The sequence below is a fragment of the Paramisgurnus dabryanus genome, chromosome 23, assembly GCF_030506205.2.
Source record: "Paramisgurnus dabryanus chromosome 23, PD_genome_1.1, whole genome shotgun sequence".
Classification (NCBI taxonomy): Eukaryota; Metazoa; Chordata; class Actinopteri; order Cypriniformes; family Cobitidae; genus Paramisgurnus; species Paramisgurnus dabryanus.
In genome coordinates this window covers 1,256,584-1,283,093 of record NC_133359.1, presented here as the reverse complement: position 1 = coordinate 1,283,093, position 26,510 = coordinate 1,256,584, and the positions used below count along the sequence as shown (strand labels likewise).

Below are 26,510 nucleotides of genomic sequence, written 5' to 3'. Positions count from 1 at the left end.
GTCATGAATCTGTTAAAATAATAAATAAGGTAATTTATTAAATATAAAAGATGCAGAATTGTGAAGCAGTGATCTGAAATTTACAGTAACTAAAGGATGAAAAAGGATTGATACAGTATGAAAACTGTCAGTGTGTTGATGCTAGTCAGGGTTCTGAATGATCTGTGTGGGTCACGGTTTCGAGGGGAGGAGGAAGAGAGGAAGGGTGCGAGCTCGCGGTGACGCGCGGTTGACTGAAGGTTCAGTAGTGATCTGATGTCTACGGTGTCATGACGCGCCTCGGATGCGCGCTGGTTTTACGCGCTGAATCACTGTGAATTATTGATAAATGGGGTCTGTGAAATGGGAAACACATCAGCGTTTGCTGATTTTATTTTGGATTATGTCGTTTTCAGGTAAGAGGTGTTATATTCTTACTTATTTTAAGAGCTATCATGTGCGTAAAGGTTGGAATAGAGACGGTCCATGGTTGTATGGTGTGGAGCTTTGTAAACAAACAGCACCGAAACTTTATTCACTTAAGATTTTTTTAATATTTATGATATTTTAGATAGTTGCTATATTGTTGAGGTGATATCTGTGGTCATTTATCTAATGGAGTCTGACACTGTTTGGGTACCAGCAATTACAGCAACTTTATCTTTCAAACTAAAATATTGCTTTGTTCTTGAATGTTTAATGATGAAATAAAGTAACAATTATACAACCACTATTGCATTATTCTATTTTTAAATATAAAAGTTTACAAATGAAAATGGCTTTAAATATGTTTATGACATTGCTTTAATATGGTTAAATATGCCAGTGAAAGTCATTTTAAAGGGTCAGATCAGGCAGAAATCATTTTACTGTGTGAACTTCTTCATTAGTGACAGAGTAAGCTGACCATGACTAAAAGGATTACATCTATTCAAAGTCGTGTTCTCTCATAAATCTTTATGTCTTAGTTTAGACAAACTGTGTTTATGGTTTTCATTTGATCTTTATTTAAAAAATTCAGGTGTGTTGCATTTCTTGATCTTTGATCAACAATAAATCTTTTATATTCTCTCTCCTCCAGCTGTTTCTTGTTTTAGTGATTTGTCTTTCGTCGTGGAGCCCAGTGATGTTCAAACATCTCGAGGTGAGCAGGTTTCTCTTGACTGTCAGGCTGAAGGTGAGGCGCCCGTCTCCGTGCACTGGATGAAGGATGGAGTCCGACTACAGGAGAATCATCGTCTGCAGCTTCTGTCCAACGGGACCCTGTACATCTCCAACGTGTGGAGCTCACCAGAACAATCAGATGAAGGTTTCTACCAGTGCCTTGCCCAAAACAAACACGGAGCCATCATGAGCCAAAGATCGCATCTTACAATCTCAGGTACGTATGGAGATGGTGTACAACGACATGTGTTTGGAAGTAAAGGTTTTTAGTTGGATTAGCTTACATGGCTGTGAGATATCCTTATCTCTGTGTTTCATAATGGATAGAGAACTAAACATTTACTGCGGTGCATAAATGCACAAACAGATTTTCATGTTGCATGCGGTTCACCGGTGCAATTGTTTCCTGGTCAGCTCCACACACAGAAATCTTTTCATTGGCTTTCATTGTCCGTCATGACCCTGGTTGCCCTCTGAGAGAGAAGAATAAATCCCTGCTGTGGACATAGAAACATCTGTGTCTATTCAACTCTTTGAGCCCTGACCTTCACAAAGACCTGCAGAAGTTCAAGCACAACCGAACCCTTGTGTTGCATGAGCTTTCATTTTTAGATTGTTGATGCAAAGAAGAAGTTTCTGATGTAGAAGATATTGTAAGTGCTTTAATTGATCTGTATAAACTTTCATTCAGATGCTGTCAAGTACTGAAACAAAGTTTGTTTGCCTTTTTAAAAAAAAGTATTTTCTTAACTTTAGTAATTTTGGTGTTTGAGCACCATGCCTAACCCAACCAAATTCAAGTTAAAGATATGTCCATCTCAAGTATCCCGGGTGTTAAAGGGTTACTCAGTCAATCTGAGGTGTTTTGTGTGTTTGTGGACTGAAGGGGGGGTCGTATTGGTTTGCTTCACTGCCCGTCTGTCTAAAGGCCAATAGAAGAGGGGCAGCAGGTCACCGGGGTTGTGGGATTGTCTTTATTTCACATCACTATGTGTTGTCCAGGGCCGTGATCCGCCTGCTGTTGTCCACGGTCCAGTTTGACTGATGCATTTCTTTCTTTCACTAATGTTGGTCTTTTGAGGTTTTGTTCGACTTGTCAGGGTTTGTGAAGGTGATAAAGCAGAAAGGCTCTATAGGAACAGCTGGATGCTCTTTAGACTTAACCTTGATTTTGTACTCTATGGATTCTATGGTTCACTCTACTTGTTTTATAAATCTGCGTTTAAGCCAAACACTGAGCTTTCAAAAACCACAAACACATGCCACTGTCAAAATAACCAGTCTAACATCTCGAAGACACATTTGACCCCCAAATCAAAAGAAAGAAAATAATAATTTTAAGTATTAATTTATAGCTGTACTCACTGTTTTACTCGTAACCAAAAGTAATTACAAACTCAAAGCTGAAGTCTGAGATAGTTTAAGTAAGTTATTTGGTTAGGTTAAATATCAGGATGTTTGTATGAATGATACGCTGGACACCAGGTTCAGTCCTGAATGCATTTAATCACCCTGAGCCAAAACTGACTGAACAGACGGACTTGACTGACCTTTGATCTTTAGCAGGCAACCTTTGTCCTGTTAGACCCAGGCATTGATCTGACCTCTATACTGACCCTAATGACCTTACTGGACCAGAAACACACACACACACACACACACTAAAGACACTGATTTATATGTCTGACATGTTTAAGTCTCTTTGGCTTTTTATCTTTTTAATTTGTGTTATTGGCTTTGGAGGCCCTTATAAAACATTACTATGGTGTTACCATGGTTTTGTATAGCAGTACTCTAGTATTTTTAAAGTAGTTGTAATGCCATGTAAATCCCATAGTACATGTATATAGTTATCATTTACTTCCATGCTATATAAATACCACAGTACTGATATCCGATAACAATACTGTGATACTTACAGTTAGGGCTATGCATTAATTGTTTTTGATTTTCAATTTTAGTCTTTGATTCAAACAATTAAAAAAACAAGATAATCGAGGTAAAACATTTATTGTAGGATTAAAATATAAATTGTGTGCTGCTGGACTGATAAATATGATCATTTCTGACCTTAAAGTTAAAACTAAAGCCTCAGTTGTTTATAATCTGTGATCAGATGAGTTAGTAATATTTATTTTACTCATGTCTTTATTCAAATATCAGGAAACCCTTTAAAGATTTAGCATGTTTGAGTAAATGATGTTTCTGTGAGATGCGTCTCAGTCGATATTCACTTGAAAGTTTGGGCAGATGTTTGGATAGTTTAAGGTGATTTTGCTCTGAAGTGGAGACCAGTGAGTTATCAGACCTCAGATATAAATAAAGACAGGTTTGAATTTATATGAGTCAGTTTTATCAGGAGCTGAACTGTTATTGATTTCCATTAACTCAGAGACTTCTGGGTAAAAATGATGACCGGTGTCTCTCTGATCACTTTTTGTTTTGGAAAGGTAGATGATTATTGTTTTTATTGTGGTCTCAATAAGACACAGCCTTGAAGTTTATTTTAAATCCATTTCTAAATATCTAGTATTGGTTTGGTTAATATGCATTAAACACATATATACATTAGGAGAATGGAAGTGTTATTGATTTCTGCTGATCTATAAAGAGTCATTATTCACTGTCATTGGTCAATTGATCCATTGATTGGAGCAGCTGTTTATTATTGGCTACCGTGCAGCCTGACCATTAACAGACAGCCAATCACAAAACAGATCTCAGCGGATAAATACATGTGCAAACAAATCTTTCACATCTTTTGTTTCCTTGATTCCTTTCATTTCAGTTTATTTGTCTCTGTGATTTTTTTGGATTGTGATGTGAGTGTTATATAGATTAGATCTTCTTTACGCCATTCCAGCAACTATGGCTTCATGGCAAGAACTGGTTAATCCATACACAGGTTAAACTTGCCTGTTTTTGGCCTGTGGGAGGCCAACCGAAGTACACCCACGCTGACACAGGGAGTACATGCAAACTCCACACAGAAAGACCACCCGAGGCTTGAACCGGAGACCATGCTGTGAGGCAACAGTGCTACCCACTGAGCCACTGCACCGCCCCCTATATAGATTACGGCTTACAGGGATGATTATATATTTATACATTGCAGTATAAACCAAGGAAACAGTGTGTTCAGAGAGAAAGATCAGATGTGTTAAAGCATGTTTACATTGACTTTGTGTTATTGGTAAACATGTCCTCTAATCTTTCAGACTTCAGTGCTGATTATGGGGGATTTGTCTGTGTCAGTAACCCGATTAGTTTTAAAAGCAATTCTATTGATTTGGGACAGAAAGACAATTACATGCACAATGAAATCAACATGGAGTCAAAATTGACTTTAAAAGTATTTAATTTTCAGTCTGTTAATGTAAATTCAGATGTTTCCATCACAAAGCCCACACTAAACCCAACATGTGTGCATGATCCATGTTTGATGTTAACTTCAGTCATTTCTCATTCTTTTACAGGTATGTTGTCGATTATAAGTCATCCGGTCTCTGTTGAGATCACAGCGGGGTCTGTTGCCAGATTCTCATGTAGTGTTAATGGACGACCCGCAGCCGTTATCACCTGGGACTTTAACCAAAGATCTCTACCTCTGGATTCAGACAGGTACACACTTAACTAGTAACATTTAACTTCACATCTGGAATTATCCCAGCAAACAATTTTGCATTTAAAAGGCGTCTATAGCCGTCCAAACACAGCCCAAACCTAAGCTGATTTAGCTGGTTAAGCAGGGTGGTTTTGGACACTCTTAAGCTGGTTTTAGCTAGTAGACCAGCTGACCCACCACACTCAGCTGGTTGGCTGGTCTTAGCTGGTTAAGCAGGGTGGTCTTAGAGCGGATTTGCACACTCTTAAGCTGGTCCTAGTCTTAAGGGTCTCCATAATCCCTCTTGAAGCCTGCTATACCAGCCTGCTATACCATCTTAACCAACTAAAACCAAGCTGGGAGTCTTTTCAAGCCCAGACATCTAAGATAAAACAAGGCAATTTTCAGTGAACATTTAAAAGATGTCTAACCATAGCCCAATAAATAAATGAAACAGAACAGCTTGTTATCACTGTTGGCTTTACTTGCTATTTACATTGATCTCACAAGTTTTTTGGCCAAAACGACACATTTAAGTATTTAAGTATTTTTGTCTTGTTTTCAGTAAAAATATCTAAAAATGCTTAAATGAAGATGCTTTTTCTTGATGAGCAAAATGGCCCAAGAAAATAAGTCTAGTTTTTAGACCAAAAATATCAAATTTAAGTGATTTTGTGCATAAAACAAGCAAAAAAATAATAATCTGTCAATGGGGTAAGAAAAAAATATTGAACATTTTTCTTAAACACTAAATTCAAGAAAATTTTTCTTACCCCATTTGCAGATTTTTTTGCTCGTTTTATGCACAAAATCACTTAAATTTGATATTTTTGGTCTAAAAACTAGACTTATTTTCTTATGTCATTTTGCTCATTAAGAAAAAGCATCTTAATTTAAGAATTTTTAGATATTTTTAATGAAAACAAGACAAAAATACTAAGAATATTTTTTCTTGAAAATCATTTTTTGCAGTGTAAACATAACCAAATTTAGATTTATTGTGACTAGAAGTAAGTTACTCATAGCCGGACTATATCGGGTCTAATAACCTAGACAGTGAAATAACAACTATTGCTTTCTGGGATCCTGAATGTAAAATAATTGTATTTGATATAGAAACAACCTCTGCTCAACAAACAACTGGTGCTTACAGCTTTCCAAAAAATAATGATCATTATGAATATATTTAGTTTTTAACTCTAAAAGTATTTTTGTGTGTTTCAGAATTACAGCTTTGCCAAACGGAGTTCTGCAGATTCGTGACGTCACCGTAAAAGATGCTGGGAAATATCGCTGTTCAGCAACAAACACAGCCAGTCAAGTCAAGAGCAAAGAAGCCGAGCTTATCGTCAGGCCGTGTATGTGTTTGCTGAGTTTAATCTGCTCTGAGACATCAATGATAGCTGTAGGTTTAGTTTAGCAGTAGTTTGTTAGTTAAACCTTTCTCTTCTTTATCCAGTGTTGGTGCCGAGGACTCTCGGGATAAAACCACAGATCGTTTCAGGACCTCAAAACATCACTGTCAGTCTCAATCAACCTGCGGTTCTGGAGTGCATGGCGGAGGGCAAACCTCGTCCTCTTGTGTCATGGAGCAGGGCCGACTCCAAACCCATAGATGTGTTTGGCACCAGGGTGATGGGAAACGGTAACCTGATCGTCTCTGCCGTAAAGGTGCAGCACGGTGGCACGTACGTGTGCAGAGCAACCACACCGGGTACACGTAACTACACCACGGCATCTGGAACCATCACCGTCCTCGGTAAGACATTCTTCATCTAGTAAATATATGCAAATTTTGTTTCCATACATTGAAACTTGACGATTTTTAGCAAATAATAAATGTAACCTTTACAGTTCCTCCATCTTTCATGGAGAGACCAGAGAGCCAGACCCGTCCGAGAGCCGGTACGGCACGTTTCACCTGTCAGGCCAAAGGGACGCCTGCACCTCGTATCTCCTGGTTTAGAAACGGTCAGGTGATTCACTCCCACGGCCGCACCAAGATGTATAACAGGTATAAAAGACTCTACTAGTGACCTCTCAATATGGTGAACTTTGGTGTTTACTAGTTTGTTTTTGTTACTTGTCAGTAAACTGGTGATAACCCAGATCATCCCAGAAGATGAAGCTTTCTATCAGTGCCAAGCAGAAAACTCTCAGGGCTCGATTCTGTCCACGGCCCGTCTCGTCGTGATTCAATCAGACGATCGTCCCGGTGCGCCGCAGAACGTCCGTGCAGAAACCATCTCCAGTTCTGCCATCTTACTGGCGTGGGAGAGACCGCAGTACAACGCTAATAAAGTTATCGCCTATTCCATACACTACACCAAATCTGAGGGTGAGTACTAGAAAGATTTCTGTCAGATCATTAACAGAGAGAATAAACAGAGCTGAGCTTCATTTATAACTTAAATATAATTTGCAGTTGTAAAGTAATCTGAGATATGAATTTGTGAACTCAGGTCTAAATAATGAAGAGTATCAGGCTGTCATCGGAAACGATACCACCAGTCATATTCTTGATGATCTGGAACCAGCGCGCAACTACACGTTTTATATCGTCGCTTACATGCCAATGGGTGCCAGTCGCATGTCAGAGCAAGTTACTCAACAAACACTGGAGAATGGTGAGATAATGCACACAATTTCCCATAATGCACCACTCGTTGTAAGCTAACCAATAATCTCGTATGTGTCTCAACAATGTCTCCTCAGAATTGCTAAGATACTAAAATCATCAAATGATCTTGTGATCACTTTTTTATATCATTTGTTGATCTTTTTGTCCCCAGTGCCTCTCCGAACACCAGAGTTCAGTCTGATGAGCCGCAGCCCGACCGATATTCTGGTGTCCTGGCAGCCTCTTCCTCCCAAACTGAGCCGTGGTCGCGTGTCTGCGTATCGTCTGTCGTACCGGACTGCAGCGGATGATCATGTGACTTCTGTTGAGCTGCCCGTCCAGGGTGAGAACTGCACTCAACATCTTCTTCAGGGCCTTCAGGTGGACACCATCTATCTGATCCGTATGTCAGCATCCACTCGTGTTGGCTGGAGTCAACCGTCCGCCTGGAGCTCTCATCGCACGTCAAAAACATCCAGCGCCGCAGGTGAGAGCCGGATCTCATACTCTTCTGATGTCGTCAGTGCCTGCGTTTCCATTACCCTTCCAGTTGGTTTTTCAGGCAATTTGGAAAAGGAAACTGCAGTGGAATCAGTTTTTTGCATTTACAGGTCACCGAACGTGTGTAAAAGTCACATGATCATTATTTAAATATGGGGCGCTATGTTTCGTTGGAGGACAAGACAGAAGAGGTGTGTTCGACTTCATGTGGCATCACAAGAACCGTCAAGTGCATGACATCAAAATACCGCAAAAGCGTTTCAGGAGTCGACTGCTGTATTTTGATGTCATTTGCATATCGGTTTGCATGGGGCCGTATGAAGTTGAAACGCAGCTACTGTGACTAACAATCACTTCAAGAGCTGCTGCATTCATGGTTTCCTTTCATATGAAGCTAGAACAATTACTTATCTTCATACTAAAGCATGCACTGCAAAAAATGACTTTCTTACGTACTATTTTTGTCTTGTTTTCAGTACAAATATCTAAAAAATTCTTACATCAAGATGTTTTTTCTTGATGAGTAAAATGACCTAAGAAAATAAATCGAGTTTTAGACAAAATTTATTAAATTTGTGAATTTGTGGATAAAACAAGCAAAAAATCTGCCAATAGGGTAATACATTTTTTCTTGAATTTTTCTTGAATTAAGTGTTTAAGAAAAAAGTTTTTAAAAAAATTTGCTTACCCCATTGGCAGATTTTTTTGCTTGTTTAATCAATTTTTTGTCTTAAAACTAGACTTTTTTCTTCGATTATTTTGCTCATCAAGAAAATACATCTTGACTTGAGAATTAAAAAAAAAAAACATTTAAGTGAATTTGTGGTTTAAACAAGCAAAAAAAGAAAAAAAATCTTGAACTTTTTCTTAAACAATCAATTCAAGAACATTTGAGAAAAAATGGTTTACCCAATTGGTAGATTTTTTTACTTGTTTTAAGCACAAATTTACTTACATTTTATATTTATTTGTCTAAAAACTAGACTTATTTTCTTAGGTCATTTTGCTTATCAAGAAAATGCATCTTGATGTAAGAATTTAAAAAAAAGAAAATAATTGTTCCAGTGTGGCACTCATTTAGGACAGTTTTGTGGTCATAAATGATCCTAAAATCTCTTGGGTTATAGTAAGATAAATCACTGATCTGTAATATCTACAGTATAATTATTTCTCCTAGACATGCGATTAAATAGAGAAAAATTTAAATAAAGAAAAATCTCATGATAATGACACCATCTGGGCTCAGATTTGCCAATTCTGCACTCAAACGTCAATAATATTGAAGATTTTTAAAGAACATAAACCTAAAATTTCTCATCATATTTACCCAAATACAGAATAGTTTACCTATACAATCTGCATTAGCGTTAGGGTTGGGTTAGTCTATACTTTTATTGTATTTGATCAATTTCTATTAAGCAGTTTTAGGAAAAACATCTGAAAAACATCTGTGAACTTCATCAAATCTCCTAAGATATGAAAGAGCAAAGCAATAAAGTTTTCCTCTCAGTAGTGTTTTGGTTCTCTTGTAGTTTTATTTAATGTCGTGCTGTGACAGATGCTCTTTATTGTGAACCTGGTTTTGTTCCTGCAGTTCATTTGTTGCTCAGTGACCTTTAACCCTAACTGTCAGTCAAGAGTTAAGCATGGCACGGTTTCAGGGTCATACAAGCAAAGCTTCAGGCAGTATTGAGCTAAAGAGAAGAATAGAGAAGGACACACACACGTGTAAAGAGATGGTGACGGGGATATAAACCTTTATTTTCTGATGGATATTTACTCAAACACAAACTTATTGTGAACTTGTGTCATACAGAAGGAATGTAAAGCTAAATATTTAATGTTTAATCTTTGCATTTATACATTTGGGAGATGCTTTTTATCCAAAGTGACATGGAAAAAATGTGATTGAACCCACAACCTTAACAGGATTGTAATGTGATTACAACATGGAAGTGAAGATGTTCAGTTCTGTGTGTCTTTAAGATGTTGTGTCGGCCCTTAAAGAGACAGTACACCCAAAAAATCATAATTTCCCACTTTCATGTTGATACAAACCTGTATAAATGTCTTTGTAAACTACCCTTTAAAGTTATTAACTAATGTCAGTTCTTATTGATTCAGACTCTACAGGTCTTACACGATGAGTGTTATTTATCAACTGTCTGTTTCTCTCATTGCACAAAAATCTTTCATTCTTTAACTGCTTCTCAAAAAAATATCTGAAACCACATCAGTTCAAATGTTATTATGAGAGACACTGATAGAGGTTAATGTTATCTATCTGTTGATCCTCCTTAGTGCCTCCTGCACCAAACCTTGAGCTTGAACCTGTAAACTGTACATCTGTGACGGTCCGCTGGCATCCAGCCCACAGTGATGCTGTCGTCCAGGGATACAAACTCTCTTTTCATACTGACAGCCAATCAGAGGACTCCATTATTCAACTTCCCCCACAGGACCACCAGTACATCATCACCGGTCTCAGTGAGTAAAGAAACTTCATCTACTCATTTGACTTTAGTCAGGATGGTTCAACGCTTCAATGGTTTTAATTGTAGTTAGTAAAAAATTAATTGCATTATTTGTAGTTGAACATTATTATATTTATTAATATTATTATTATATTAAAAACATTACATACACTTCTTAAGTCAAACTTGAAAAGCAAAACTATTTCAGATTTACTTCAATCGTTTTATTTCTTTTGTGTTTGGCTTTGGCTGAATCTGAATGGATTTGACTCAGATTTCCAATTTTCTCTGGGATCAATAAAGACCTTCTTCTGTTCAGATTTATTCACGCTTGGCCTGGCCGCACTATTTTCGCCTTTCTACGTGTCACATAATATCCCCTCAGTGTCAAAGGTCACACCCCAGATGTCTCCTTTGAGTTTTCCCATAATTCCCCAGTGCTTCACCACGGCCGTCTATTGTGTTGGGGTTTAAGGTCGGGCAGATGCCTGTGAGGCCGCCCCCTCCCCAATACCTCTCCAACTGGACACTTGAACTGAAATCAAGGATTATTTTACCAGAAGAGTTTATTTTAATTAAACGTTTTCTCAGCAAGTAGCCAAATTCATCCAAAATGAAAGGGGGGATTATTTAGCATCATATTTATGTTATGGTCATTGTTGGTCATGGTAACTGGTTCAGCATAAAGTTTTATCTGGTCATTAAGCTCACGTCTCTGCAGCTGAACAGCGCTTTTGAAGATGACCTATAACCTCTGACCTTCTGTCCTTAAAAGGCTTAAAAACAGCAAACTTCTATGTGATACCTCACACGCTTAAGCTTCAGACACAGAAATAAACACATCACCCAGAAAACTTTGTGTTGTATGCAAATATCTGACATGCATTTAAGATATTAAATGTCTTTATATATTCATATTAATGCAAGCAAGCAATTTTGCGTTTAAAAGATATCGTATAACCGTCTAAACACACTCCAGATGTCTAGGCTAAAACAAGGGCTGTCAGTCAAAATTTTATAGATGTTTAATCAAAGCCCAAAAATAAATAAAAGCGAATACCTCATCATCACTGTTGACTTTGCTTACATGATGAAATATCAGACATCTCACAAGATATTTTGGCAACAAACACATGTAACCAAATTCAAGTTTCTTTTGGCTAAAAGTGGGTTACTACTCATAACCGGAGTATATCAGGTCCTGTAGTTAACCTAATAGATGGTGAAATGACGACTATCGCTTGAATATATCTTCATGTTATTGTTTTTGTAAGTTAAGTTTAGAGAAGTTTTTGGTTGTGTGCAGGGGCGAAAATCTCATCTAAATGTTGGGGGGGACAATAAACATAAAATTTTTCAAGAACAATTTTTGAAGGGGACACCAATAATACAGGCAAAATTGTACTTGCAAGGAAATGGGTACAGATAGAAAACGTTTCTCTTTCTCTATGAACGGACGCAAATTTAATTTTAATACATATGAATGCAGAGGTGAAAAGAGTAATACAATTTTCTACTTAAGTAATAGTAAAGTTACTTTAATAATATTTTACTTAAGTAAAAGTAAAGTTACTGGTCTAAAAATCTACTCAAGTAAAAAGTCATTTTAATTTTAAGAGTTACTTTTTTACAGCGGGGAGAGGTTTCTAGTATAGTTCACAAAGGAAGGATATATACATCTCAAACTATGTTTTTAATTGTAAACATCTCTACAATTAAAGTGCAATAACAAATGTTAATAAAATAAAAAGCTTTTTATAACTAAGAAACATTTATGGAATTATTTAATGATTTTTACAGGTGAGTTATGCACTTTTGAAGCAAAAATAATATGAGGTCAGCAGCTAGTAAATACAATCATTATATGAAGGTTGTAATTGATGTATTGCTGGTAACATACATTGTTATTAAACTATATACATAAATGAACATATAATGAGATGAGTGCCATGGCTATACACTATACATCCTTTACACGTTTATTAGCTCCCAGACCTGTGTACCTGATGTCTTTCAATCTATCTCTCTCGCGCTCTCTCTCTCTCTGCAATGTCTAATGATCTGCGCATTCTCGAGGACGTTCTCAAGTTGTTTGACTTGACGCGAAGCTGCTAGACCTCGGAAGATAATGCGCATGTATTAAAAATGCATCGTGCAAATTAGCGGTTAAACACGGTCGGCAATTCTCAAACTCCGTACTCAAGAGCATGAACCCTACCTGAATGAAACAATCGCTTTGCGTCAATGGCCAGGGGTTTCTTTCGTAAGAATTGAATTGAGGGTCTGCATTAGCCTGCGCCTGTCTCGTCCCTCTCCATGGTTCTTTTTGCGCGTTCCCCCGCCCATCAATCAATCATCCGACCGTGGCGCGTCTTTATCACCTTACTTTTTTATTTATTTTTACTCAGTAACGGATATGATTTAACATGTAGCGAAGTAACCAACAATACTTTAAACATACTTAAGTAAAAGTAAAGTACAGATTTTAAAAACTACTCAAAGTAAAAGTACACAAAAAACTCAGTTACAGCAAGGTGAGTAAATGTAATTTGTTACTTTCAGCTCTGCCTCACCTCTGCATGAATGCATAAAAATGTTTTCTTGATCGTTTATCTGCTTCTGTTCTCAGAAAACAAAATATGTTCATGTTTATATGTCAAAATAGTCCAGTTTTAAAACATATGAGGATAAACTGATAAGTGATGGGAAACGTTGTATTGTATATAGCTTATTAACGCGTCGGCTCCGTACACTTCTCTACCACCGGAATGTGTGGTGGTGAGGTAAAAGGGGCGTGGGCAGTGGACCAAACCACTGTGAGGCAAGGGAGGGGGAATCCAAATATTTAAAACGTTTTTTTGTTGTTGCTCCGTTTGCATTTGTATTGTTTCACTTCTTACACAACTAGTTTAAGTATTATAAATCATTAAATTATTTTCAATACACATATTCTAATGATAATTTAGGGGGGACAACCCTCAGATAGGGGGGGTCCTGTCCCCCCCGACCCCCCCGGGATTTCCGCCCATGGTTGTGTGGTGAACTGCACACATGAATCTGTTTAAAGCAGCACACTTCTTGAATGAAAGACATGAAGAGAGACAGACATCATCAACACAATTCCTCAACATCATCTTTGAAGAAGATATAAGATCATTAAAGTAAATGTTTTTATTGATTTCTGTCCTCCAGGTCCCAGAGTAAAGTATCATGTGAAGATTTTGGCATTCGGTGCTGACGGTGACGGATATCAAGCACATCAGACGGTCAACACTCCAGCATGTCCCTGTAAGTCCACAAATGTTTTTTAAATGTAAGCTGTATATTTTCTGATTTGCTCATTGGAAAAATAAAATATGCATAACACCCTGAAAGGTCAAATGTGAACATACAGTATAAATTTTAATTTATATTTATGCATTATCAGATGCTTTATCCAAAACAGCTTACAGTGCATTCAATCAATACATTACTTTAATAGTTTGTGATCCTGGACCACAAAATCAGTCAAAAGGGTCTTTTTTATTGAGATTTCATCTGAAAGCTAAATAAGTAAGCTTTCCATGTTTGATTAGGATAAGACAATATTTGGTCAAGATACAGCTATTAGAAAATCTGTAATCTGAGTATACAAACAAATGAAGTATTGAGAAAATCACTTTTAAAATTGTCCAAATGAAGTCCTTAGCAAAACATATTATAATGATAAATGCATGATCTTTACTTAAAATCATGAGGATATTATGTATGGGTCTACAATGTATTTTTGGTTTTTACTACAAATACATCTGTGACTTACACTGCAAAAAATGTCTTGTTTTCAGTAGAAATATCAAAAAATTCTTATATTAAGATGCATTTTCTTCATGAGCAAAACGACCTAAGAAAATAAGTCTAGTTTATAGACAAAAAAAACCATAAAATTTAAGTTAATTTGTGCTTTAAACAAGCTTGAAATTTACTTAAGAGAAACATTTTCTTATCCCATTGGCAGATTTTTTATATTTTTGTCTAAAAACAAAAACCAGGTCTGAAAACAAGACATCAATACATTTGTTGGCCAGGGTAATACACTGCAAAAAATGACTTTCTTACTTAGTATTTTTGTCTTGTTTTCAGTAGAAATATCAAAAAATTCTTATATTAAGATGCATTTTCTTCATGAGCAAAACGACCTAAGAAAATAAGTCTAGTTTATAGACAAAAAAACCCATAAAATTTAAGTTAATTTGTGCTTTAAACAAGCTTGAAATTTACTTAAGAGAAACATTTTCTTATCCCATTGGCAGATTTTTTATATTTTTGTCTAAAAACAAAAACCAGGTCTGAAAACAAGACATCAATACATTTGTTGGCCAGGGTAATACACTGCAAAAAATGACTTTCTTACTTAGTATTTTTGTCTTGTTTTCAGTAGAAATATCAAAAAATTCTTATATTAAGATGCATTTTCTTCATGAGCAAAACGACCTAAGAAAATAAGTCTAGTTTATAGACAAAAAAAACCATAAAATTTAAGTTAATTTGTGCTTTAAACAAGCTTGAAATTTACTTAAGAGAAACATTTTCTTATCCCATTGGCAGATTTTTTATATTTTTGTCTAAAAACAAAAACCAGGTCTGAAAACAAGACATCAATACATTTGTTGGCCAGGGTAATACACTGCAAAAAATGACTTTCTTACTTAGTATTTTTGTCTTGTTTTCAGTAAAAAAAAATCCAAAAATTCTTAAATCAAGATGTATTTTCTTGATGAGCAAATGACCTAAGAAAATAAGTCTAGTTTTCAGACAAAACATATCAAATTTTAGCAAATTTGTGCTTAAAACAAGAAAAAAATCTGCCAAATGAAATAAGATTTTTTACTGAATTTTTCTGAATTAAGTAAATTGAAGAAAAACATTTTTTCCATTGGCAGATGTTTTTGCTTGTTTAAGCACAAATTAACTTAAATTTCATATGTTTTGCTTGAAAACTAGACTTATTTTCTTAGGTCATTTGCTCATCAAGAAAATACATCTTGTTTTTAGATATTTAGAAAGTCATGTACACTGCAAAAAAATTATTGTCAAGAAAAAAAATTCTTAGTATTTTTGTCTTGTTTTCAGTAAAAATATCTAAAAATTCTTAAATTAAGATGTTTTTTCTTGATGAGCAAAACGACTCAAAAATATCAAATTAAAGTTATTCTGTGCATAAACTTATTTTCTTTGGGTCATTTAGCTCATCAAGAAAAATTTGGGTCTTTAAAAAGAATTTTTAAATATTTTTACTGAAAACAAGACAAAAATACTAAGAATTTTTTTCTTAAAAAAATCATTTTTTGCAGTTTATGCTTGTGTGTTCCCAGGACTCGACCCCATGATCTTTGCGATCCTAATTTACTTTGCTTTTAGTTTTAGGTTGTGTTTGGTGTTTTTGACAGTATCTTGTTCAAATAATAACTACCAGTCTGTCTCTATTTCAGCTGCACCCAACCGCAGGTTAGCATCGCTGCCTCCTCCAGAAAACCTTCACGCTAAATCCAACAGTTCATCCTCCGTGATCCTCAGCTGGAATCGTCCTGCGTTCACTTCCGGAAAACCCGTCAGTTATTCTGTCCGCTCTGGACCTGTGAGTCCGTCTGACACGGCGTCTGTACGCTACATCCAGACGTGAGTCCTGACCTTCTGCTTTCTAAACATCACAGTGATGTGTTACAGATGAGATGACTAACTTTAAATCTCTCTCCTCAGAACTGAACAGACGGTGACGCTCACAGGACTTCAGCCTAACACTCGCTATGACTTTGCTGTTCGTCTGCACATGGATCAGATGTCAAGTCCCTGGAGTGTGACGGTCTATCAGAGAACTTTACTTGAAGGTATCTATCCAGATTTATATAATGGACATGATGTAATGCCATAAGGTGACCTGTGGTTGAAGAGCTACCTGAGATCAGATCTTTCAGTGTTCTCATAAGTTCTTCTGGTCCACAGCTCCGTCCTCTCCTCCTCTGGGTGTTAAAGTTTCTCTGATCGATGATGATACAGCGTTGGTTTCATGGAGAGCACCGGAGCAGCCCAATCTCTCTGTAGCTCATTACACCATACTGTACGCCTCACAGAGCTCCTGGATCGCTGGCGAATGGCAGGTCCTACAGAAAGAAGGTGAGAACCTCAAACCAGGCCTTTATTTTCCTCTGAAAGAATATAAAATAAAAGCTAATAAGAGTTCAGAACTTGTGCATGTTATTCATTTATTTTAAGAAAAATTGATGTAATGTTGACCTCATAGTCCAGATGAGTTGACGAGAAGTTTTTTGAGTTTTCACACTCATTTGTGTGTTTTCAGGTACAAACACCATGGCTTTACTGGAGAAGCTGGAGTCGGGTCATGTTTATCTGGTTAAGATCTCTGCTTCTAACCAGGCGGGTGATGGTCCGTTCTCTAGTACTGTAGAGCTTCAGGTGCTCAGGACCAAACATCACCAGAACAAAAATCCTCGTCACACCGACAGCCACGCTGAAGAAACCGGTACAACATATTTGCTTTTAAAAAAAATATGCAATGTTATGTGATCTTTTGATGTGATTTTTGCTCACATGTATTTCTACAGCGTTTATAGACGGACTTTACCACATCGATGAGAAATCCATGACCGGTATCATCGTTGGTGTGTTTATTGCTCTGATCTGCATCGTCCTTTGCGTCTGCATCCTCTTTACTCAGAATAAAACACGGTAAGACCGGTCTTTATAGATAAATTAAATAGGAAAAATATATGTGTTAATATGTACAATAAATGAATAGCAGGCTTATTTCTTGATAAGCAAAACAACCCAAGAAAATAAGTCTAGTTTTAGACCAAAAATATCAAATTTAAGTGATTTTGTGCATAAAACGAGCAAAAAAATCTGCCAATGGGGTAACCAAATTGTTCTTGCATTTTTCTTGAATTTAGTGTTTAAAAAAAGATTTTTTAGCTTACCCCATTGGCAGATGTTTTGCTTGTTTTATGCACAAAATCACTTACATTTTATATTTTGGTCTAAAATCTAATTTAAGAATTTTTAGATATTTTTACTGAAAACAAGACAAAAAAAACTAAGAATTTTTTTCTTGAAAATCATTTTTGGCAGTGTATGCTCTCAATCTTGCTCAGATGTTAGACACGATCGTGTGTATGTAAAACCACAGAAATAAGAGTTTTTTTCTCCTTTGTAGGAAATCATCACCCTCAAAAATGATTGAACAGGTGAGGAATGAGGTCATGCACGGCAGTGTTTTATCAGCCAATCAGCATCGAGCAGGGACAACAGAAGTTCAGGTTCCAATGATGAGAACGCATTTCATTGATGCCAAAGTAAAAATCATTTGACCTCATTCATGATTTGATATAAGACAAAATAACAAAGCTTAGCTATGTGACGGTTGTAAGAAAAAATGTTTTTTGGGTTTCAGGGAGGAACAAATCTGAAGATAAACTGTGCAGGACCCATAATGAATGACGCTCAGATCAAACAGAAGAGATGGAAGATTTTTAACAACAGAAAGAAATCAAATACAAAGAAAAACGCTGTGAGTAGCTGCATATAACGCTTATGAAATATGTGACCCTGCCTGTAAAAACCCATCTAAAGTCTTTTTATTCATTTACTGTCTCCTACACAATGTAAAAAAACAATCTTGATATCTTTAACATCATGTCAAAGATTGAAATCAATGTTATATGAAGCTTTGATGCTCCTCATCTCATCATTAGATCACACATATATGGTCACACTTGAGAAACCTTGATTTTAAGCAAACAATTTTATTCAAATCTATTTTAGGTCACTGCAATTAGTGACTTTTTTTAAATTAGTAAAATATCAAAAGATTAATTGCGATTAATCACATGCAAAATAAGAGTTTGTTTTTGCATAATAAATGTCTGTGCACTCTGTGTAATTATTTGTATATTTACATACACACACATGCATGTATGTACTTAAAAACATTTACTTGCATATATATATATATATATATTTATTTATTTATTTATTTATTTTTATATTTATTTATTTAAATATATTTTATATTAATATATTTGTGTGTGTGTTGTTTATGTATCATTTTTTTAGATTATGTTATGCAAACACAAAATATATTATGCAAACACAAACGTTTATTTTGTGTGCAATTAATCTTTTTACAGCCCTAATTTTGATAGTAAAAAATTTGAAAATGTAAACAAATCCATGCAAAATGCTGAGATAGTGTATAAATATGTATGTTATATATTTATATATTTATATTTATATATATATATTTATTTATTTATTTATTTATTTATTTATTTATTTATTTATTTATTTATTTATTTATTTATTTTATTATTATTATTATTTTTATTTTTATTATTATTTTGATATATTTTATAGTAATACATTTGTGTGTGTATTGTTTATGTGTCTTTTTTTATTATATTATGCAAACACAGCTTTTATTTTGTATGCGATTAATCTTTTTACAACCCTAATTTTGAAAGTAAAAAACTGAATATTTTAACAAATCCATGCAATATGCTGAGACTGTAACCTGTGATGTTTATTTGAACAGAATGAGGATCACGGTCATGTTTATGAAGTGGGTAAGACGGTGCTGTGTTATGAGGATGAAGAGCGCGTCGTCTCTCCTCAGAGATCTTCTCTACACATCCTTTATCATCCACTGGGAGAATCTGAGAGCTCACAAACCAGCGAGACCAGCGGCCGAGAGACGAGTGATTCTGGAAACTGCACTCATGATGAGACCCAAACCAGCAGTCCTAACAGATCCTCTATTACACCTGATGATACTGTCCAGAATGAATTACCAGAAACATCCATCTGTGTTGTGAGCTTGTGCGGTCCGATTCAAGACAACCAACAGAAATCTTCCTCTGATGTGCGCTTTGTAGCCGTTCCTCTATAGCTCATCTGTGATTCCTGGAGCGATGAACACACTTCAGGATTCATTCACATGGATTTGTGCCAAAGATTCACATCTGAACGGTTTGAAATAGCTTTAGTAAGTCACGAATATTCTGCTGGCTTTGAAGAACTTGCACTACCCAATCCTTTTGGATCTGTTCAGAGAAATTCCCAGTATTCCAAAGATGAAGGTCCGGGAGCCGTTTGTATTCTCTTCAGGAATATTTCACATGAATGTGTGCCAGCGATCGATTGATGAATGTCTTTGAATTTTTCAAATGTGCTTTACACAAACAGATGAGCGATTCATGTTTGTTTGTGGAAATGACAGAGACGGAGTTTTGTACTGCTGTCTCTCTACCTCAGTCAATCTTTTGACCTTCATAGATGATTTATGCTTTATGGTTTCTGCCTTTACTCTCTCAGTTTAATTTATTTATATGCGATGAAGGTGTTTCTTATATACTGAGGTCCAAAGGTCTGAGGCCACCAAAGTGAAAAGCTTTAAATGAAAAATCCTGATGAGAAGTTTGACCTTTCTTAGATTATAACAGTTTAAAATACTTCAAAACTTTATTATCAGCATTAAATTAACTCTTTCCCTGCCGACAACGAGTTTTTACCGCAATCGAAATTTCAGCAATTTTTTTCAGCTTTTTGCTCAAGATTTGGTATTTTTGAAGAAACCTACCCATATTTGAATATCTGGAAGGCATTTTCTGAAACTTTTGTGAAAATCATAAAAAAATACTGGCAGGTTAACAGAAAATAATTTTCAATGTGGTCTCAGATGTTTGGATCCCACCGTATATAGTGGTTTCCATTTAAAGATAAAAAAATAAGATAAAAGTCATCAGGTTAATGTGCCTCAGGTTATAAAACAAATAAGTTTTTTGAAATTGTAAAAACGCTGCTTTTATGGGTTGTTCGAGTTTGTTGACAGAAAGATCCTGATGAACATTAATATCTCGTGTGCAGTTATTTAAGTCATATTTTACAGTTTTTTGTTAGACTACCTCTGTGTGCTGTTTATTTTTTTTTTGTGTCGTTTATGAATGCTTTATCATTTACACAAGAGGTCAAGTTGTTGATCAGTTTTTTTTTTAAGGTTTTAAAGGTGCTGTGTATTGAGTTATTTGTGAGGTTCATTTGCCGTTATGATTCCTACGTGGAGGATTTGAGTTCCTTTTGTGTTCCTGGATCAGTACACGTCAAGATCTGTTCAGGTTCTCACAGAAAATACAGGAATGACCTCTGTGAAGCACAACCAAAAGTTAATGTGTCTAGATAATCCATATGGAGAGGTTTATAGTATGGGGAAGCATGTAATGAATTTTCTGTGAGAATTAACATCTTGACCAGACTGATCTTAACTTGTATTGAAACGGGAACAAATGCTTTATTTCTTTGGAAAATAAGAAAAACCTAAAAAACACAAAAACACTGGTGATGTCACTGCACCAGACTCTGAAAGCTTTATGTGAGTAGAATGATGATGAAGAAGATGATGATGATGGCCTTATGATGGGAGGGTCATTTGCAATATAAAAAATGTCTGATCCAAAGAATGAACTGAAAATGTATACAAAAATGCCAAAAGATGCCAAAATACAGTTACCTCCAAAGATATATATTTATATTTCTGTATATTTGAAAGTGCCAGAAGAAATCCAGCATTATTTCAAGATAGCTTTAGCGCTCAGATTTTGGGTGAGCGCAGTGTTTTTCATTCATGTTAGATTGTATTGTTGTGAAGCAGATAGATGCTAAAATCCAAAGAGTTGTGAACCTCTTTCAATTGGCTTGGACACAAATGATCACAATATTGTTCTCATGTTTAACCAAAGTGTGTATGTGTGTGGAGTATGAATGATTGTGTGAGTTGATGTGGTATGAATGGTTTGGGTAAATCAAAGTTTTGGGACAACCCTTTTGATTGAGGTGACACAAAATAATCATTTCAGAAAACAAATTCAATCTATACCAAAGATTAATGCGGTCACCTCTGTATATTGCGTAGACTTGACATTTTGTAATGCATTTGCTTTATTAAAGTTGCATCTTGTTTTGACTACGACTGCTAATCCACACATCTGTCTTATAGAGGATTTTGTCCAAAAAATCTTAATTTTCACTGTATGTCAATGTAGTGTTTTTTTTATTATTCTAATATGTGCTTTTAAACTTGTTGTATGTTTTGTGTATGTAAATCCAAACACTTTTTGTGAACATTTTTTACAAGGACTGGGTCTTCATACTTGCTCTGTCTGGATCTTGATCTGTTTGTTTCTTTGGTTTATTAGGATTTGTATTATTTGAGTCCCTTATGTGTTAACACATAACATGCTGTATCAGTTTGGTTCTGTTGGATGCCAGAAAGTGGTCAGAACGATGCACAATATAATAAAAAATTCCTCAAAAATAACATTGTTTGGTTTTTGATTTTTTTTATAAGTTGAAAATATGCAGTAATCTTCCTACTGAAATGCCATCAAACTATATTTATTTGTAAATAAATATTTAAGAACTTTCTAAGGCATCTCAGTTTGAATAGTAAAAATTGCAACAAGCAAATAAATGTGTTCGTCTACATTTAAAATGGTTACAAATAAATGAAGTACCAAAACATCTGTTACTTTTTTTTAAAGTTTTTTTAGTTATATGTATACATTTAATAGACGCCAATACAACTGACCAATGAAAATACATACGGCAAAAAAAAAAGTCTAATATAATTTTAAATACATTTCAAAATATACAAAAAAGGCCAAAAAATATATTGGTGAAAAATATTTTTTATATATATTTTGAAATATATTTTTAAAAATAAATATTTTTAAAGCATTTATATTCATGTGGCATTGTAAGAAAAACTTTGTGTGTTACATAACAGGTTTGAAAATATTAAAATTAAATATATTATCAACTGCAAAAAATACTTAGTTTATATAAAATGTATAAAGTATGTATAAAATAAAATTTTAAGATTTTGGCCAGAAATGTATTTTTGTGCATTAGTTTCAAAATTAGTGTTTCAAAATGTATTTGTTACCGCTGAAACACATTATTTCAGATATTTCAAATATATGTTAATATATGAAGGTTAAAACTAAATATATTTTCATAATTAAAAAATATATTTAATTAAGCTTTACTTTTTGACAAAATATATTTAGTATTTCATAACATATCGTAAAATTTTTTTACACATAAGGCAAAAAATATATAATTATTTGGACAAAAGTATAAAAAAAAATCAAAACAATACAAAGCAGTGCTACTGGGCATTGCACTATAATAATACACTCAGTATTTTCATATGTAGCATATTTCTATGATATTACCACAAGACAAGGACAGGACCCCTACAGGAGGGTTTTACAAACTTGGGTCCACGAGCCCCTGGTGGTTCCCGGGGAAATGGCAGGGGGGTTGGGAAAACGCTAAAATACAATTATTTATTTACATTTATGATTAGATAAACAAACACTTACTAACAAAAAATATGCAGATTAAATAAAAATTATGCAAATAAAATTATATGACCATTCCACAACACTTACAAAATATCAGAAAACTAAGAACTCGTGCAAAATGGAGAGATATGTTGTAAGTACGACTACCAATAAAATAAAAGTAGGCCTACCAGATGAAGGTCAAATAACAGGTAATAATATCAATAACTTGTACTTATTCTCAACTCTTACAATGTAAAAACTGATCAAAACTTTAAAACGGTAAATGTTTTTGAAGTTAAACATACAAATGTGCTATTAAATAATTTACTTGAAGTTCCTCTGAGATATTAAATAAATATTTCTGTAATTTAGGTCAAGAGGATTCGGCTTTAAAAACCCCTACAGTAAAGTCCAGACGGAGCTGTACTGACGCTCCAGGCCTGCGTGCGGCGGTAAAGCGCACGTCTTGCGTCATTACATCATACACTGAAACCGGATGAGCGCATTTTCTTTTCCGCCCGTGTGCGGAGTGTGGCCGCACATGTACAAATAAAGTCATAACAATCGAGTAAAATGCGCATAGAAAAGTGCTATTTCTGCTCCGCTCCGGTGTATCCCGGACACGGAATGATGTTTGTACGAAACGACTGTAAGGTAAATATCGAAATCGAGTGATTTATCGGTGTTTGTATTGGTTATTGTTATTGCGATCGAGTACGTGTTGATGTTTTTATTATAGAGAGATCGACTGATCCGGTTACTGTTTAACCTCATATTTGTACATTTGTTATTATTGTTAATGACTTTGAGAGTGATATTCAACTGCTGTTAATAATAATTTTAATGTATTTAAAAACATGGTGGCATCGTGGTCTGTTGCTACCAAGAAAGCATTACAGTTGAATCATAAAAATGATGAAGAAAATATTTTGTTTTTTTTGCCATGTAACGTTATGATGATATTGTTAACTAGTGGTCGACCGATATGTGTTTTAAAGAAAGCTGTATGACCGATATAACACAAATTTGATTAAGAGACTAACAGAAAATTGGTGAAAATACATAAACATTTGTTATGCATTACATTTATAAATAATATACCCTTTTAAAGTACATAGTTGGATAATTAGTAATTTTACATAGTACGGCGAGATGTCAGTTATGTCTTACTGTCTAAATAAGTGTGTTGTTGTGTGTGACACATCATTACGTCATGTTAAAAAGTGAATCATGATTGGTCATTTTACTGTCTGTCGGACTTTAGCTTTACATTGATTGACACTGAATGTCTTTTCAATACAAACAACTCATTTAAATAATAGAGAAAGTTACTGGCCAATTGAAAAGATTTATCGGCCGATAATAAAACAATCAGCTGATATATTGGTTTATTACTGGTAATAACATGAACCGAGTTAGTTTTTTTGCCTGAGACGCAGTCACATTGATTGTCATTATTAAATCCTGATGCATGTATGTTTTGTAGGCTTTTCGGTTCTGCAGATCAAAATGCCACAAAAACTTCAAAAAGAAGAGAAACCCAAGAAAGACCAGATGGACCAAAGCGTTCAGAAAGGCGTCGGGCAAAGAGCTGACAGTGGTGAGAGATTTACCTGCTTTCTGTCAATACTGTGATCAGTCCTATAATGTGTTGATATTAGTTTTAGTATTGTACTAGATTCAGCGGTGTACAGCTACTCAAACTCGAGGGCCAGATTTTAAAATTGTAAATATGCTGTGGGCCAAACTTTTTTTTATTTTTTACCTATTATATACGCACTATATGTTTTATTTTAATAATTTTTTTAATAATTTTAATTTTTTAAAATACTTTAAAGATATATAGGATTAACCGGCTTTCCATTGTACACTACATTCGGACACGACTGTCAGAGTTCGCCCCCTAGTGGGAGTCGTCATGAAATTTCAGTTTAACCATAAATCCATGTTAACATGGGAGAAAAGCTCATTCCAGAGCAAGAGTCTTTAATCTACGAATATATTTATACTTGCATAATTTACTTATATCTTTAAAAAATGATTAATTACTAAGTATTACTGATAAAGTTGAACAGAAATGGATTAATACACACAGTGTTTTGATTGGACCACACTGAAAGGCAACACTTCCGGTCGGTGTGTCACATGTGGTGTAGTCGAACAAGTTTATTTTTTTATGCACCCAAAGCTCAAATTAGATCGGATAATTACGCAGATGGTGCCCCAACGCAGCCTCTTTCCGGGTTTATTGGCCATCATTTGTCTTGTACAGTGGAAAGGTTAAAATAATCAACGCAGATTTTAAATCTGATAGAGATGAGATGATTGGAGGGCTGCATTTGCCCCACAGGTGATAAGCCCTGTACTCGAGTTAAATAAGTTTGTGTAATGACATTAACTGTCATGGACTGTTCAAGTTCTTATGCGTTTTTTGCATATCTGTGCTGCTTTTATGCTTCTTGTATTACTCCATTAAACACAGCATAATTAATCAATCAAATCATTTGTATTCTTATTAATTTTCGACTTTTTCTGTTTCATCAGGATAACTCACTGGAGTTTGAAAAGCGCAGAAATATTCCAGTCAAATACAACAGAGAACTCTGGAGCAAGACGGGTAAGTGGATCGATGATGAATGTAATCAATTGTTGTATTTTGAATGAATCTGTTAATCTGAATATTATGTTTGTGTTTCCAGTGGTGGCCATGCAGAAGGTTGCAGCTATTAAACATAAGAGACAGTCACGATTCATCATAAACAGGTGAATATTATGAATAATATTTTGAACGTTGACTTATGAAGTCTTCTTCAAATCATATTTGTTTTTTGATGTCTTTTTGTGACAATGAGCATTTGGCTTTACTTTTATTGTTAATAATCTTGTGTTTGGGAATATTATGATATACTCTCTCTTCATGACCTCAATGTTTTGGACAAGCCATGTGTTTGCTCACCAAATAGGTGTCAACTAAGTGTAAATCTAAGCATTCGCTCTTGTGAATGTTCATAATTATTTACATTTTTCCAAAGACTGAAGAAAGGCAAAGAGCTTGAGAAAGCTGCAGATGTCAGTGAAGTTAAGAAAAACATTCACCTCCTCAAAGCTCCACATGCAGGTGAGACGTCACACCAATGTAATGTCTGTGAGATGTGCTTCAGAAACTCTCTTCACATGTCTGATGTCTCTTATTTAGGTCAAGCCAAACAGCTGGAGGACAAGATGGTCCAAAAGCTGTCAGAAGATGTGGAAATGGCTGAGTGAAGAGACTGATTTTTTTTTTTCTTTGTTTTTGAAACTGATTCTTCTCAAAAGTTTTATTTAACACAAACCACTCACTAAATCTGTAACGTGGGTTTTTTGCATGAGTTTCTCTTCTTCTGATCAATTCCACTTCTCTGTTGTATTATCCTGATGATGAAGGATCATTCAGACATCGTGTTGTGTGCTGTAACTTCTCATCCAGCTGAATATGTATATGTATCCACGTGAAAACAACAAAGTGTCACAAAATATAATTCCAATAAAAACCTTGGTCCATGAAGTTTTGTTTTTGTTAATTTAATTTGCTATATCTTGTTACTAAGACTTGGAAATTTTTCTGTTCTTTTCCAGTAAAATGTCACACATACGTTTTCATCAATATTTAGCCTACAATGTGTTTTTCTTGTGTTCATGTCTGACTTACTAAAATACTGACAAACAGATAATGTGTAAACTAGTTACTCTGGCTTTTGACTTCATGGATTAGCCAAGAAGACACATGGTACTCC

The 26,510-nt window shown here is 35.1% G+C and overlaps 2 protein-coding genes across 2 annotated transcripts; both read left to right on the top strand.

Annotated features, from left to right (window-relative positions):
- The first annotated feature begins 328 nt into the window (after positions 1 to 328).
- prtgb (protogenin homolog b (Gallus gallus)) lies at positions 329 to 21,666 on the top strand. Its single transcript, XM_065277349.1, has 19 exons — positions 329 to 395; positions 1,061 to 1,360; positions 4,620 to 4,764; positions 5,972 to 6,105; positions 6,207 to 6,506; positions 6,602 to 6,761; positions 6,838 to 7,085; positions 7,210 to 7,374; positions 7,540 to 7,854; positions 10,170 to 10,355; positions 13,535 to 13,630; positions 15,811 to 15,997; positions 16,079 to 16,206; positions 16,322 to 16,492; positions 16,677 to 16,859; positions 16,942 to 17,065; positions 17,550 to 17,688; positions 17,787 to 17,903; positions 18,927 to 21,666. Exons 1-19 carry the CDS (start codon positions 329 to 331, stop codon positions 19,278 to 19,280), a joined length of 3,519 nt encoding a protein of 1,172 aa, XP_065133421.1. The 3' UTR covers positions 19,281 to 21,666.
- Positions 21,667 to 23,232: 1,566 nt separating this feature from the next.
- On the top strand, positions 23,233 to 26,281 carry rsl24d1 (ribosomal L24 domain containing 1). The gene is made up of 6 exons (XM_065277348.1): positions 23,233 to 23,391; positions 24,224 to 24,337; positions 25,282 to 25,354; positions 25,437 to 25,500; positions 25,770 to 25,855; positions 25,934 to 26,281. Exons 1-6 carry the CDS (start codon positions 23,311 to 23,313, stop codon positions 25,999 to 26,001), a joined length of 486 nt encoding a protein of 161 aa, XP_065133420.1. The 5' UTR covers positions 23,233 to 23,310; the 3' UTR covers positions 26,002 to 26,281.
- The last annotated feature ends 229 nt before the right edge of the window (positions 26,282 to 26,510 follow it).

Excerpts from the sequence above, each read along its gene's own strand:
- rsl24d1 (XM_065277348.1), top strand. The coding sequence starts at position 23,311 with ATGCGCATAGAAAAGTGCTATTTCTGCTCCGCTCCGGTGTATCCCGGA. Across the intron at positions 25,501-25,769 it reads TCACGATTCATCATAAACAG|ACTGAAGAAAGGCAAAGAGC; the intron begins GTGAATATTATG and ends ATTTTTCCAAAG. Across the intron at positions 25,856-25,933 it reads CCTCAAAGCTCCACATGCAG|GTCAAGCCAAACAGCTGGAG; the intron begins GTGAGACGTCAC and ends TCTCTTATTTAG.
- prtgb (XM_065277349.1), top strand. The coding sequence starts at position 329 with ATGGGGTCTGTGAAATGGGAAACACATCAGCGTTTGCTGATTTTATTT. Across the intron at positions 7,855-10,169 it reads AAAAACATCCAGCGCCGCAG|TGCCTCCTGCACCAAACCTT; the intron begins GTGAGAGCCGGA and ends GATCCTCCTTAG. Across the intron at positions 10,356-13,534 it reads GTACATCATCACCGGTCTCA|GTCCCAGAGTAAAGTATCAT; the intron begins GTGAGTAAAGAA and ends TCTGTCCTCCAG.